Raw genomic sequence first — 13,024 nt, forward strand, 5'->3', positions numbered from 1 at the left:
ACACACACACACACACACACACACACACACACACACTAATTAAACAAGAACTTTCAACTAACAGAACTCAATACAATTTGAAGAAAACTCAAAACGTTTTTAAAAGAATTATACGTGTAAGAACACTGGTCTCTTGCACTGTATGAGACAAGAGATAGTAGAAAACAGACCCTTAGAAGCCCAAATGCTGGCAGAAAGCAAACAATGGTACTTGGCTGAAAACATGACTCAACATTACCATGTTGGAGGTTATTTTTAGCTTCCCAGGTCAAGAAGAATTATGCTCATGAAACTGAACACCAAAACTATACTCAGCAACTGTCAACTGTACTCAAATTAGGTAAGAACCTGGTTCTGAGTTCAAGCAGTAGTTGGTGAGCCTGGGGGGCTTTGGGCCGAGTAAGGAAGGATAATCTGCATATGGAAGGTATGTGAAGATGATTGCCACGTCTCTCAGTCCCGGCCACCTGTAAACCTCTTACCTTTTGCCTAGGTAGATCTATGCGACCAACGCATGTTAACAGTATATAAACTCTGAAATCAGATTACAGAAGACTATGGCCCTTCTCCCACACTTTTACTCTGGAGGAAGAGAGGTGCTATGCTGGAAGGACTGCTATTCTAAGGCTCCAGACAGCATAATGAAGATTAACTACCTCTAAATCCTCAGCCCTCAGTACCAACAAATACTGGTTCAAGCTGCCAAACTTGGGAATCATCTGTTGTGGAGCAGGAAACTGCTAGTACAGATTTAAAGGGTTTTCCCCATGGAGCCCCTCACACTCTTAAGAGTTCTTTCTCATATTTTGCTAATAAATCTAGTCTTGCTCTAAAACAAAATAAAACAAAACAAAACAACAACAGAAAAGAAAGGCAGGGAAGGCAAAGGAGCCAAGTGAACGATGACAAGTGGAATCACCAGCCAGAGACCACGTCGGGCTCCCGTTTATCATAAAAGGGGTTCCTGCATCTTCTATGAGAAAAAGTGATTATAAACATTCCTAAGACAATGTTCTAACCTTTGTACAGAGATTCTTAGATTTAAATGTATCAAGTGGCAGAGCAACTATGAGAGCTTACAAAGTATCTAGCTGGTCATGGTAACTCACACCTTCAATCCCAGCATCTGGGAGGCAGAGATGGGTAATCTCTGCAAATTGGAAGCTAGACCAGTCTACATAGTGAATTCAACACCAGTCAAAGCTGAAGAGGAAGACCTTGTCTCAAAACAAAACAAAAAGCATGAAAAGTCACAAAACTTAAAAAGGCAAAGATCCCCTCCCCGCCCCCATCGTCTCAACGTGTTCTAGACAGCTAATAACTCTGCTGTCTGAGCTATCCCACAGGAAACAACTGGTCTGAACTGACTCTCTTGTCCAGTAAGCAATGCTTCTGAATACATTATGTCACAATAAATCATAAATAAAACTAGACCCCACTGACAAAGCACTCCACAGCCAATAATATACCCTTTGTAACACCTCTGTCCTTCTGAGCAAATATAAGAATTATATATTATATAGCACTTTACATATTAGCTGTCATTTCTGGAAAAGGCAGTTGTGTCTCAAAACTAACAACACACGCACATACAGTAGGGGGAGAGAAAGATGGATAGACAAACTTCACAGAGAAACATGGAATCAGGACCCAGATGTAGATAATTCACATACACATTTTATCTAATGCAATGTTCTCTGGGACTATTTTTATATTGTGAAATGTATACAGGCCACCTGTTAATAACTGCAATGATATCCTAATAACTGTCAATTAAAAAGCCTCCAAAACTTCCAGAAAATCTCATAGTAGGAAATTAATTAAGCCTCTGTTAAGGACCAATGTAGAGGATGACGGAGAGGTCTCAGATATTCCATAACAACCCATAAAGTCCACTTCCTGAGTATTAAAACATCTGTAATCACAACACTTGGGAAGCAGTGGCAAGAGGCAAAATACAGCAAGACCCGGAGTCCTCCCTTCTCTCAAGAGAATATTTATCTATGAGGAGTGAGAAGAGCTCTCCTAGCTCAGGGGTTTAGGAACTTGTACAGTGGAGCAGTCCTTCTGCAAGCTCCCACCATCTCTGATGACAGCACGGTTAGCCCTTAGAGCTCAGCCTCTAGTGGGGATTTGTAAACATTATTAAAGAGCGTGAAAACAACTGTTTCTCTGGCTTTTCCCTGCGCTCTGATTTCAACTGCAACTGTGACCCAATTCCTCCACTTTTCCTGAACGTACCAGTTTATATTTCCAGTTTCTACGCCTTGCTCTAACTGGTTCTGCGTATCCCCCAAGCAGTGCCTGAGTAGCTATTCGTTTCCTCATCACACATACCAACCACCTTCCCTTGGTTTCCACAGCTAGCCCAACCATGCTTTTTCTTGGCCTTTCTTTCCTACTCTCATGCTTTTCTGGAAGCCATGGTGTGCTTTGGTCTGTCCGCTAGAGCTCAGCTCATCCCCAATATTGCATTGGGGTCATTCCTAAGAGTATGCACACCTGGAATAACCTGACATCAGGACTCTCACAGCCACTTCTAACACCGTCCTGAGGTTCTATCCCAGAGAGCTTGATTTCACCACAGTTGTACCTCTAAAACCTAAACTCAAGCATCCTTCTCTTTCCTCTCCTGACTCAGTTCCTTTCCCTACCCATGCACTCCTATTCTTGAAACAATCAACCCCACAAAGCCTTTCACTCCAGTGAGCCCCATATCAACTTTCTCTATTCATTAGACCCCCTGCATCTTTGTTCTTTGCTTACAGTTCAAACCCCATGGCTGAGATCATAACCTGTTTCACAAACACTCATGATTTCATTACCCCTCTCATTTTCTGTACCTCCTGGGCAAATGTCAACCTTGGATGAACCCCCCACTGTCTACATTTTCACTGAGTTGTCCAAATGATCACTTTAGAATAATCACAACCCCGGCTTCCAGCAAATCCATCATTCCAATCACATTTTCACAGTAAGTTTAATCATCCAGGTTCCCTCCTCACAGAGAGTGATGATCTCATCTCATGGGTCACAGAGAAACACAGGTTTATGTCAGTTCATCCTCATTACCAACTCTACTAACTACCCCCAACCCCCACATAGCTTGCCTTCCCTTCCTCAAGAGAGGGGGTATTCCTTCTCTAGCTAGTAACCAACTCCCCAGTCAAATGGATCCTGGGGAGACAGGGAAGGGCTAATCAAGAGCAGAGCTACCAAGTTCGAGAAGATGGGATCATCTCGTCTTTTTAAATGAAATCATTTTCATTAACTGGAGTAACTTACTGTTATTTATACCTTTAAATGCTTTATCTACTTTTGTGATTACCAATTGGGACACATTTTTTCTGCTCTTTGAATGGTAATTTCTTTGTTTCCTTTCTGAAACAGGGCTATGGTATGGGGCCATAGTGGCCTAAACTATATAGTTCAGGCTAATCTCAAACTCAAAGCAATCCTCCTGACTCAGCTTCAGCGTTACCATTACAGGTGTGCCTGATGCATAGCCTCATCTTGGTGATTTGAAGTGCCAGATGCTGAGTTTTGTGCTGCAGGATTAGTTTCCAACACAGGTTGTTTTAATCTCAGAATTGTTTGAGCCTTGTGTTCAATCTTTCAATCCTAGAACAGTCATTAGCTTAGAACAAACTGGTGATAACTTTCCAGAGTGTTTTCTAGATTGATGTCTCTTCTGGCCAGGATGGGTAACGTTCCAAGCTCTGTGTTTCTAGACCCATCCCTCCTCCCACAGACATGAAGTTTCTGTCAGCTCAGCGCAGCTTCAGGAAGCACAACAGGGCCCCTGGCACTCTTTCTATGCAGCTTTTGTATCAGTATCCCTCAAAGTCTAAATTCTGTCTCTAACACACTGTGCTGCCAGCCTGTACTTGGGATTTCTTTCTTGTGCTTCGACCAGAATCCTCAAAACAACCCGAGGCTCAGCTTTCTTAATCTCCCTTGTCTGGATTAGGACTTTGAAACAGTTTTAGACATCATCTGCAGACCCCAGTCCCTTCCAGTTTCCACTCTGATTGTTTCTGCCAACCTCCTTAAATGTTTCCATTCTTGGATGGCACCTCTTACACAACAGTTCTTCCCGAGTTGCTAAAGTCTATAGCATAAGTCATAAGCTAAAGTCAAACAATACTACTCAAATGAAACAGCACTACTTGTTATAATTCCATTGCTTTTACAACACATGAAACAAATGCAACTTCAGAGTGGAAAGGCTCATTTTGCCTCACAGTTTAAGAGGATGTAGACTACCATGGGAGTGAGGTATCTAGAGGGTCTTGCCACAGTTGCTTGTTATAAGATGCTGACCAATAAAGACAGATCCACTGAAGTGAGACAGGAAGGGCTATTTCAAGACTGGATTCCCAGTGACTCACTTCCTTCAGCTAGGTCCTATCTCCTAAAGGCTCCATAAACCCCCCAAAACAGCTTTATCCACTGGAATTCCAGAGTCTAAATACGTAAACCCGCAGGGACACTTCCCACCCATCCTATAACAAGTAGTGAGCCATGGCTTTCAAACGATTCACACTCTCGGTTGCTGGCTGTACTATATTCTCCTATACTGAGTCACACTTGGATTAAGAGGCTTTCCAAAGTCTTTGGTTTCTATGTTTTCCTCCCTAATTTCCCCCATCCCAGTTTAGTGTCCCCATCACCTATCCAGCCGCTCAAGTAAAACCTGGGCTTGGGCTGATTCAATCATCAAGTCCTATTGGTTCCACCTCAAAATGTATCTCAAATCCAGAGTTCTCTTCATTTCCAAACAAATAAACTCACGTCCACTCTTGCCCAAAAAACTTATTCCCCACATGGTATTTCAGAATGATATTAGAAAAAAAATGGGTAAAATATGTTCTTCTTTATATAAAACCTATTTCAAAGCACTTGCAACTACTCACCCTGAGCACCCAACGGCCTCCCTGTGTTCTGGTCACATAGGTCTTCTTTTGGTTCCATCCTTGGGCTTTCTCTCTGGAAGGTTCTCTACCTCAAAATTCTTCAAAGGGCTGGCTCATTCTCAGCACTCAAGTCTCAGGTACTTAAATGTGTCTCGACCACTACTTAAAGAAAACTGCCTCCTCTCTGGAATTCTGTATTTTTATCTTACTGCCATATAAGACTCATGTTAAAGTTTACTTTTTCATACTCCCCCTTCTCATCAAGTCATTCAATCTTGAATACTGACACTACATACTAGACACTATTTCAGACTCTAGAAACACATCCATGTGCAACTGAAGCACACACAATTCCCATCATCACAAAGCCAATAGGCTAGAGTATGAGACCCACAGAACATCCTTGTGCGGTCACTGCTGCACCCATGGGACTTACTTGCTTCCCAGAAAATGCAACATTTGCTACATAAGCATATAAACCTTGGCTGTTTACTGTTTACACAATGCCTCTCACCTCAAGGATCTCTGAAACAATGACGTGCTTTACACGTCAGTATTAGTACATTTATACTGTTTTAACCTCAGACCGCTTTTATCAATAAAACATAATTTGAAGCTGATTACAGAATTCTGGCTCTAATCCCAAGTTCTTACAACAATCAAAGTACTCTGACTATTTCATCCATTTATTTCCTAGATATCCTTTAGAACTGGGCTTTAAATTTGAGCCTGTCAAGACTAGACCAGAACCAATTACCCATGAACCGTAACTACCTTCTTTGTAAATGATAGGCAAAGGATGACATTAATTCCAGATCTAAGGCACACCGCCTTTTTTAAAACAGGAAACCAGTATAGGTCAGTACCTTGTCTTTCTCAGCTAAGATAGCCTTGTGTACACCCACTCAAGCAACATCACAGGTTAGACTAGTCTTAGATCTAACTAATATTCAGTTTTAATAATCACCTAAACTTAAAGACAGTTTAGACCACTGTACTGTGGAACTCTCTAGGGAAGAGAATACATTTTACACCAGATAATCAAAAATTTCGGATTACATAAATGTTAAATCACTTTTGAGTACCAATAAAAAAGGTCATTCTAAAACCTAACTAGTATGTGGCACAGCACGTGTGTGCTCACTGTTCTTACATGCTGCTTCTTACGCCTCGGAGTCACCCTGTAAGGCAGGACCAGACTAAGGTCCATCCAGTAAGGTGAAGTGACTTGTCAAAGGACTCAGTCCAGGTGCACTGTCTTAGTGTATATAAGTGTTATTTGGGGTTCTAAATTATTAACATAATTCTAAAAAGACTGAACTGAAAAAAAAATCATCACTTGCATGACATTTTAAATTATGCCTCTATACTTGGTAATACTGAGGGGAATCTGTTGCCAAATTCAGTAAGCTATGTCACAACGCATATCCAAGGGTGAAGAGCTAAGCTTTTTAAAGAGCTGACTTCTGCACTCCTTAAGGCTGTAACCCAGAGCCTTCTCAAAGCCAGCAAGTTTGCTATTTATGTACAACACAGCAACAGGTTGCCAATTGTTAGATGAAATTTACTTACTGCAGTTAAAGATGCAGAGCTGGGCACCCACGAAGTTTAAATTACTCCAACAGCCTAGTTTCTTATCACCATGAGCATTTAGAGGGTTCGCAAAGACTCCAGTCAATGAGCATGCAGAAGGCATGAGGAACCTACTGACAATGGCCCTATGAAAGCAGTTAGACAGTGGCTTCCTATCTCACAGAAAGTCACTGCCACTTTTTATTTGTGACAGGGTCTTCCTCTTCACCACAAAGGTAGCTTCTACTCTGTCCCCACCCTAAGCAAAACTGAAGGCATGAACCACCATGCCTAGCTTTAGCAGTAACATTTTAAAGGTCCAAGCCTTACTTCAGAAGTTAAATACATTTTCCTGTCTCTAAACGTTCTATTATACTTTCCTTTCACTTGTGTACCCAGAAACAACTTATTTTTACTAGTTAACTATAATATAGAATCTCATTTCCTTGTGTGTTATCTAACTGTAAGAAGTGGAGTCATAGATGGAGTTGGAACAAGTATTTTCCTATGTGTATGAAGAATACTTACTAAGAAGTGCTTAAGAAAAACACCTAGCAACAAGCGCTTAAACTGCCAGGCAGATGTGCTGGGGGCCCCTTTGATCCCAGAAGCAGAGACAGGCCTACCCCTGAGTTCGAGGCCAGCATGCCTCTAAAAATAAAAACAAACAAACTTTAAAAAATAGTCCACTGAAAAGAGGCAGCCAAGGCTGTTATAGAGAGAAATAAAAAACAAAAGAACAAAACAAAACAAACCCAAACCATAAAAAGGAACAAACAAAACAAAACAAAATACAACCAAATAAAGCCCATTCTGTTTTTAATAGAACACTGTCTGGTATAATGTTTAATCCTGAGACTTACAAGCTTTTAGAAAGTCTTCTATCCTGTGTTTTTTCTTTATTTAAATAGTGCTTTTAATTAAATTCTAGTAATAAAAAGAAAATATAATTTGGTAAAAAAAAATTGTTAATCACAACCTACAGAAATTCTTTTAGATACATAAGCCATCCGTCTTGTAATTTCGTAACAAAATGAGGTTGAACTATACACTAATCCCAAATATCTGGCTGCATAGGTATAGTAAAAGGGAGTTTAACTCAGACCCAGACACCACAGCCTCATTGCCTCGGGGCTGAGGTCAGTGGGAACTTTCCATAGGTCCCTCTGTAGTTTCTTCCTTCAGTCTCTCCCTGGATTGCCTATTCATGTTTTCAATTATTATCCCTTCATTATACTTATTTTAAAAATACTTGCCACATGGAAACAAAGAGTCTCCATTTGACATTTTAAGGTTTGAGCCTTCTTCTTTCAAAAAAAAAAAAAGAAAAAAAACTTCCCAAAACTTAATATGCTTACGGAGGGAATTCCAACTTCTAGAAGGTGTGTAATCTCTGAATCCCAGCGTCTACGACTCAGGTGTGATACCACAGCCCTAAAATACCAGTAGATTCAAAGTAAGCAGCAACCTGACGGCCTATCTCAAGTAATCTGAAATCATCAATAACAAAACTTTTACTGAAAATTAAACTTTATTTTCTCAAATATCTTTGTGCCCAAATCCTTTACCATCTAATGCAGAATCTTCCAATTTCTTTCTTTTTTTTTTTTTTCTCAATTTCTTCCTAATCCAAACTCCCTTAAGTTTCTTAATTCTGCTTCTGTGACAACGAATAGTTTACTTCACTTGCAGGACTATTCACAGAATGGAAAAATGGGCCAAATTTTGCAGCTTTAGACATAAGAAATAGATTTGGCTTAACATATTAAAGGGGGGGGGGAAGCTTGCTTTCAAAAGAAAATCAGTTTTAAGCTTATCACTGAAACTGTCAAATTTATTTCTATGAATCCAAACTAGATCTCTTAAAAATGTTAGATGTAGGGGTTGGGGATTTAGCTCAGTGGTAGAGCGTTTGCCTAGTAAGCGCAAGGCCCTGGGTTCAGTCCCCAGCTCCGAAAAAAAGAAAAAAGAAAAAGAAAAAAAAAAGTTAGATGTAGAGCTTTTTATTTGGGAATGTGTGCATATTTCCAATTTTTCCTCCCCTAAAATTTTCTTTTAGAAGAAAACTAACACCGTTTATAAATCCTTCACTTGCGTGTGGTAACCCCAGAATGGAGGTGAGACAAGGCAGGACTACAAGACTGCTGTGTCTAATTAGAATTCCTTAAATCTAGAGCTGAATTAATCAGTTTTAAGAGACTGCATGGCTAATACCAATGTGTTATCATTTATAATCCAATCACTTCAAATAGCCCAGCCAATCCCTGTAAATGGCAGCCTGTTCCCTATGTCCCACCATAGAAAAGTAGCTCCAATTTGCCAAAGGGCACTTTAAACACTAGTAAAAGATCTGCAAATGTTTCCATACATGAAAACTGTAAGGTCCCAACTATAATCACTTGGTCAGCTGTAACAAACCCATCATCCAATGGGCTCATCTCTTTGGAGAGGTACCCAGCCGGCCTCAGTGTAAGTAAAACTGTGGCAGCACTGTTCAGTTCTAATAATGACATTACCTATTTACGAGATGCTAAGTGATAATGGGGCACTCACCCCTCACTGGTTTTCTTTTTTATTCCCCCCCAGCCCTAAAGCACTCGGGGTGTTTTTTTTTTCTTTGTAGTTTTTTTTTTTTTTTTGGTTTTTTTTTTTTTGTAGTTTTTCAGCTTTAAAATTTACATGTGACTCTAAATAAAAAAAAAACTTTCTAGCCTTACTCTTTGACTTAGCTAGTTACTTACTACACTTTAATTGAAACACTGAATCCCTAATTCTTACAGTCAGTTCGAGCACTACAATCCAGTTTTCAGTTCTACAGTAAAAGTTTTTAAACACAAGAACAATTTGCTTTTTAACCCCCAAAAAGGGGAGGGATGTGTTTGTGTGTCATCCTTTATTTAAACTTGTTAAAAAATTAAGCGTGCCTAATTAGGCCAATATCATCATCTTTTCTAAGGTGCCGGGAATGGCCAGATGCTCCATCACTAAAGTGGGTCTATCCTTTGCTTGTGGCTTCACTCTCACAGGCTTGATACATTTATTTCCTGGGCTGGCGTCAGCCTTCTGAATACAGATTGGTGCTACCAGCTTTGTTCAGTTGTTACTACTATGACTGGCAGAACAGGAATACATTGAGAAGTTATCATCCCGGTACTACAAGGTTTCTAAGCTGGCTATGGTGGCTTAGACCTAATGCCAGTACCCAGGAGGCTAAGGCGGGCAGGGGTGGGAGTGTATTTGAGATAAGCCAAGGCTACACAACCAGATCAAAACCTAGATTTCTTTAACCACACAAATTACAATAAAGGCGACAATTATATTCATTGGTAGCTTTACATGCCATACATTTTTTTAAATTATGAAACGCTTCCTTATAAAGCAGTGGATAAGAAACTATCTTCATCTCAATCTGTTTTGTCTAATTAGAATCCTATAAACCCATAAAGTTGGATTATGATAACTAGATCCTATTTCTAACCCTTTCAAGATTGAGACTAAATTAGGATGCTATCTTTTTTCTGAAACTAGACAATCAATTCAGGTCCCAGGTTACAGGACCTGGCAGGAGGCATAGCCTATGTGTCCATGGGTGAGCTTCACTGTAACTCTTCTTTTAGTAAAAAGATTAACTCCAAATTATATTACATTTAGTACTTTTCAACATTGTACAATATACTTTCACTGCCCTGACTCCCAGAGCCTGTCACTAGTGTGGCCTGACACACAAGATTGTGGAGCAGTTTATTTCCTGAGGATTTTAATTTCTTCTATTAAGAAACTTATGGCTCACAATACAGTTTTGGCTGGTTGTGACTTGAATTCTAAACAGATGATTGAAAAAACTAATCCCATACCTAATAAAAGTTGGAACTTCACCTACTAAAACCTGTGACAACTACTGCACAATACCAAAATTGTTTCAGTGAACAAAAATTATTTGTAAATGTTAATATGCAGGGACAGAGCCTTCCGTAGAGCTCAGCATTTATTTTAGGTTGTAGCTCTCAGGACTGTCCAAAAGGCTCAAAAAGCAAGACTTAACTCAGTTTCTAAAGTGTACTGTTGGGAGTCTTGCTTAATGATTTCCATCTTAGATGCATAAGATGCAACAAATTCCTCAAGCAGGGAAAGACCAGCACCCCAACTTGAAAGTAGTATCCATATACTTACATAGAGAAACAAAAATAAAACAAAAAGACAAGATTCTGCAATCACAAGTACTTTAATTAAAAAAAAACAAATCACTTATTTTAAAAATGTCACCATTCTACTCTAAGTTGATACAAGTCAACATAAAGAGCACTGCTCTCACAGACAGTAAGCTGCTAGAAGTCAGTACACTACCCCACACATCTCATCTACACTTAGCACTCAGCTGTGAAGTGAGACTCCAGACCCTCCACCCCAAAGTAACATTTGACTGTCAAAACTATTTTACTTTAAAAGGTTAAATAACCCAAGCAGTTTAAAGAGTTTTATTTTGAAAAACATTACAGAGAATAGAAATTCTTACAGGACCAGCAGAAGTATTACAGTACAATTTCCACAACAAAATTGGAGCACACAGTCCACGGGAATCCCCGACTTCCTTCAACTGTCAACACAGTGCACCTGTATAAGTGGCTGTACCTGGAAACCAATGTACGCAAGTCCTTAGAATTAGAAGTCATCCAAGTTATAATGTTAACATCTGGGGGAAATGTGCAGAAGAGTCTATTATCTCTGTGTTCCGACCCACCTCCTACAGCAAAGTAAAGGCCACAGCAATAGTAAACACCTATTAGCTGTAGAAACAGTAATGTAACTACTGCAGCCCACCCAGTTTGGATAGCTTAATGTCAGGATGTCTGTGAAGAATTCACTCAACTTTAGCTACGCTATTGATACAAAAGGACCTTAGAGCTTTAACTTTCATTGAAACGTTTATTCTCTATCTTTTCCTCTAAAAACAGGCGAACCTAAATTTAATTTACAAAGAACTAAAAAGTTGCAGACTTTAGAACAGAGTTACGTACTGTAAACAAATCTGCAACACTGTCTCAAAGATCAAAAAGTAGGAGACAGGTTTTTTTTTTTTTTTCTTCCCGCCAGCACTGCGGGTGGAAGCAAGACTGTACCGGGAGTTTCATCTTCAATAAATTTAATGGTGTCTGGGCAGACCCGGAGCACCTTCGCCACTTCACTTTAGGAAGGGGAGAGAAATCAGCCTGAGCCCTGAAGTCAGCATGACAGGCCCCCTCGGAGGCTCCACGTGGGGACTGCACCGAGCCCTCTGGCAAGTGCGCTCAGAGCCGGCGCCCGCAGCCTTTGCCAGGCCCCGACGGCCCCAGAGCGCCACCTAGCGGCCCTGCGAGGGGCCCGCAGGCGCGGCCCACTCCCGGCTCGCTGCACCCCCACCGCCGCCCAGCCCGCTTCCCTCTCCGGATATGCACAAGGCCCAACCCAAGAACTGAGACCACAAAATGGCTGCCGGCGGCTTCGTCACGTGACCCCTTTGTGCCTTTCGGGCCCCCGAACTCCGCGGGACCCGGGTACCAGTGGCCGAGGACGGCGGGAGGCCTTCGAGGGTGCTCCGCCGGGCCTCAGCGGCCCGGGACCGAGCACCCGGGGAGGCGGGGGACCGGCCCGGCCGGCGACCGAGAGTCGGCGGCGGAGAGAAGATGGCGGCCATTTTGTGTGGGTCTGCTGCTCCGCCGCCGCCGCGGGCAGCGGAGGGCGCGGGCCTGGCGGCGGGTCGGACAGGGGAGTTAACACGTACCGACTCCTCTTCCTTCTCCATTCCGGTGGGCATCTGCGGCACGGCCCGGTTTATCGAGGCGTATTCGTGCAGGTCGGGCAGATCCTCACAGCGGAAGACCGGCAGCGGCTTCGAGGCGTCCAGCGCCCGCGCCCGAAACGACAGTTTACTCATCTCAGGCGCAGCAGATACCTCTCCGCTCTGGGGAAACGGCCCCGGCCAGCGGGATCATGGAGAACCGGAGTTTCGGTCTCCACTCGCCTGCCGCTGCCGGGGACTTGGGGGCGGAGCGCAAAGCCCGCCGTCCGGGCCCTGACACCAGCCGGGAGGGTGGGAGGCTGTGCCGCTCCGCGCCTCGCTCACTCGCTCTCTTCAATACGCCATGGCCAACATGGCGGACATTAAAACTCCACTGTGCGCTCTTCAGCCAACCCCAGCCATTCCCCACACTGCATCGCGCAGCGGCGCGGGCACGCGCGGGGGGAGCGCGGGCTCGAGCGGGCGCCGGCGCGGCGCGGCAAGGAGCGCGCGTCCCGCCAACCCCCGGCCCGCCGGCCGCCTGCCTCGCCCGCTCCGCCCGGCCGCCTCGCGCCCGCCCTGCGTGGTGCTCGAGCGAAGGAGCGACGAGCTTGGCGCCCGCGCGGGCCCTGGAAAGGCCGGCGCGTAGAGCGGCCGGGATGTTCGGGCCTGCGTCCCGGGCGCGGGCACCTGTCACCGCCGGGCCGCGCAGGGCGAGCGCAGCGCAGTGCGGGAGATCCAGGGACTTAGAAATAAAGACGCACGCGAAATCATAGGCTAA

At 43.0% G+C, this 13,024-nt stretch overlaps 1 protein-coding gene across 6 annotated transcripts in view; it reads right to left on the reverse strand.

Moving 5' to 3' along the window:
* The window catches only part of Epc1 (enhancer of polycomb homolog 1), a 91,023-nt gene that overhangs the window by 50,558 nt on the left and 27,441 nt on the right, over window positions 1-13,024 (reverse strand). For 2 of the 6 annotated variants that reach the window (XR_005495222.2, XM_039095280.2), the window contains exon 1: window positions 12,247-12,683. The exons of 2 other annotated variants lie outside the window; for them this stretch is intronic. Coding sequence is in view for 3 of the 4 variants with exons in the window: in XM_039095280.2 (XP_038951208.1) it covers window positions 12,247-12,399 (153 nt within the window). In the remaining variant the exon portion in view is untranslated. Of the gene's footprint in view, window positions 1-12,246; window positions 12,794-13,024 lie in introns of those variants that run through there. 2 more of the 6 variants (XM_003751704.4, XM_063276006.1) reach the window with 2 other exon arrangements.

This window comes from Rattus norvegicus, chromosome 17, assembly GCF_036323735.1.
Source record: "Rattus norvegicus strain BN/NHsdMcwi chromosome 17, GRCr8, whole genome shotgun sequence".
Taxonomy (NCBI): Eukaryota; Metazoa; Chordata; class Mammalia; order Rodentia; family Muridae; genus Rattus; species Rattus norvegicus.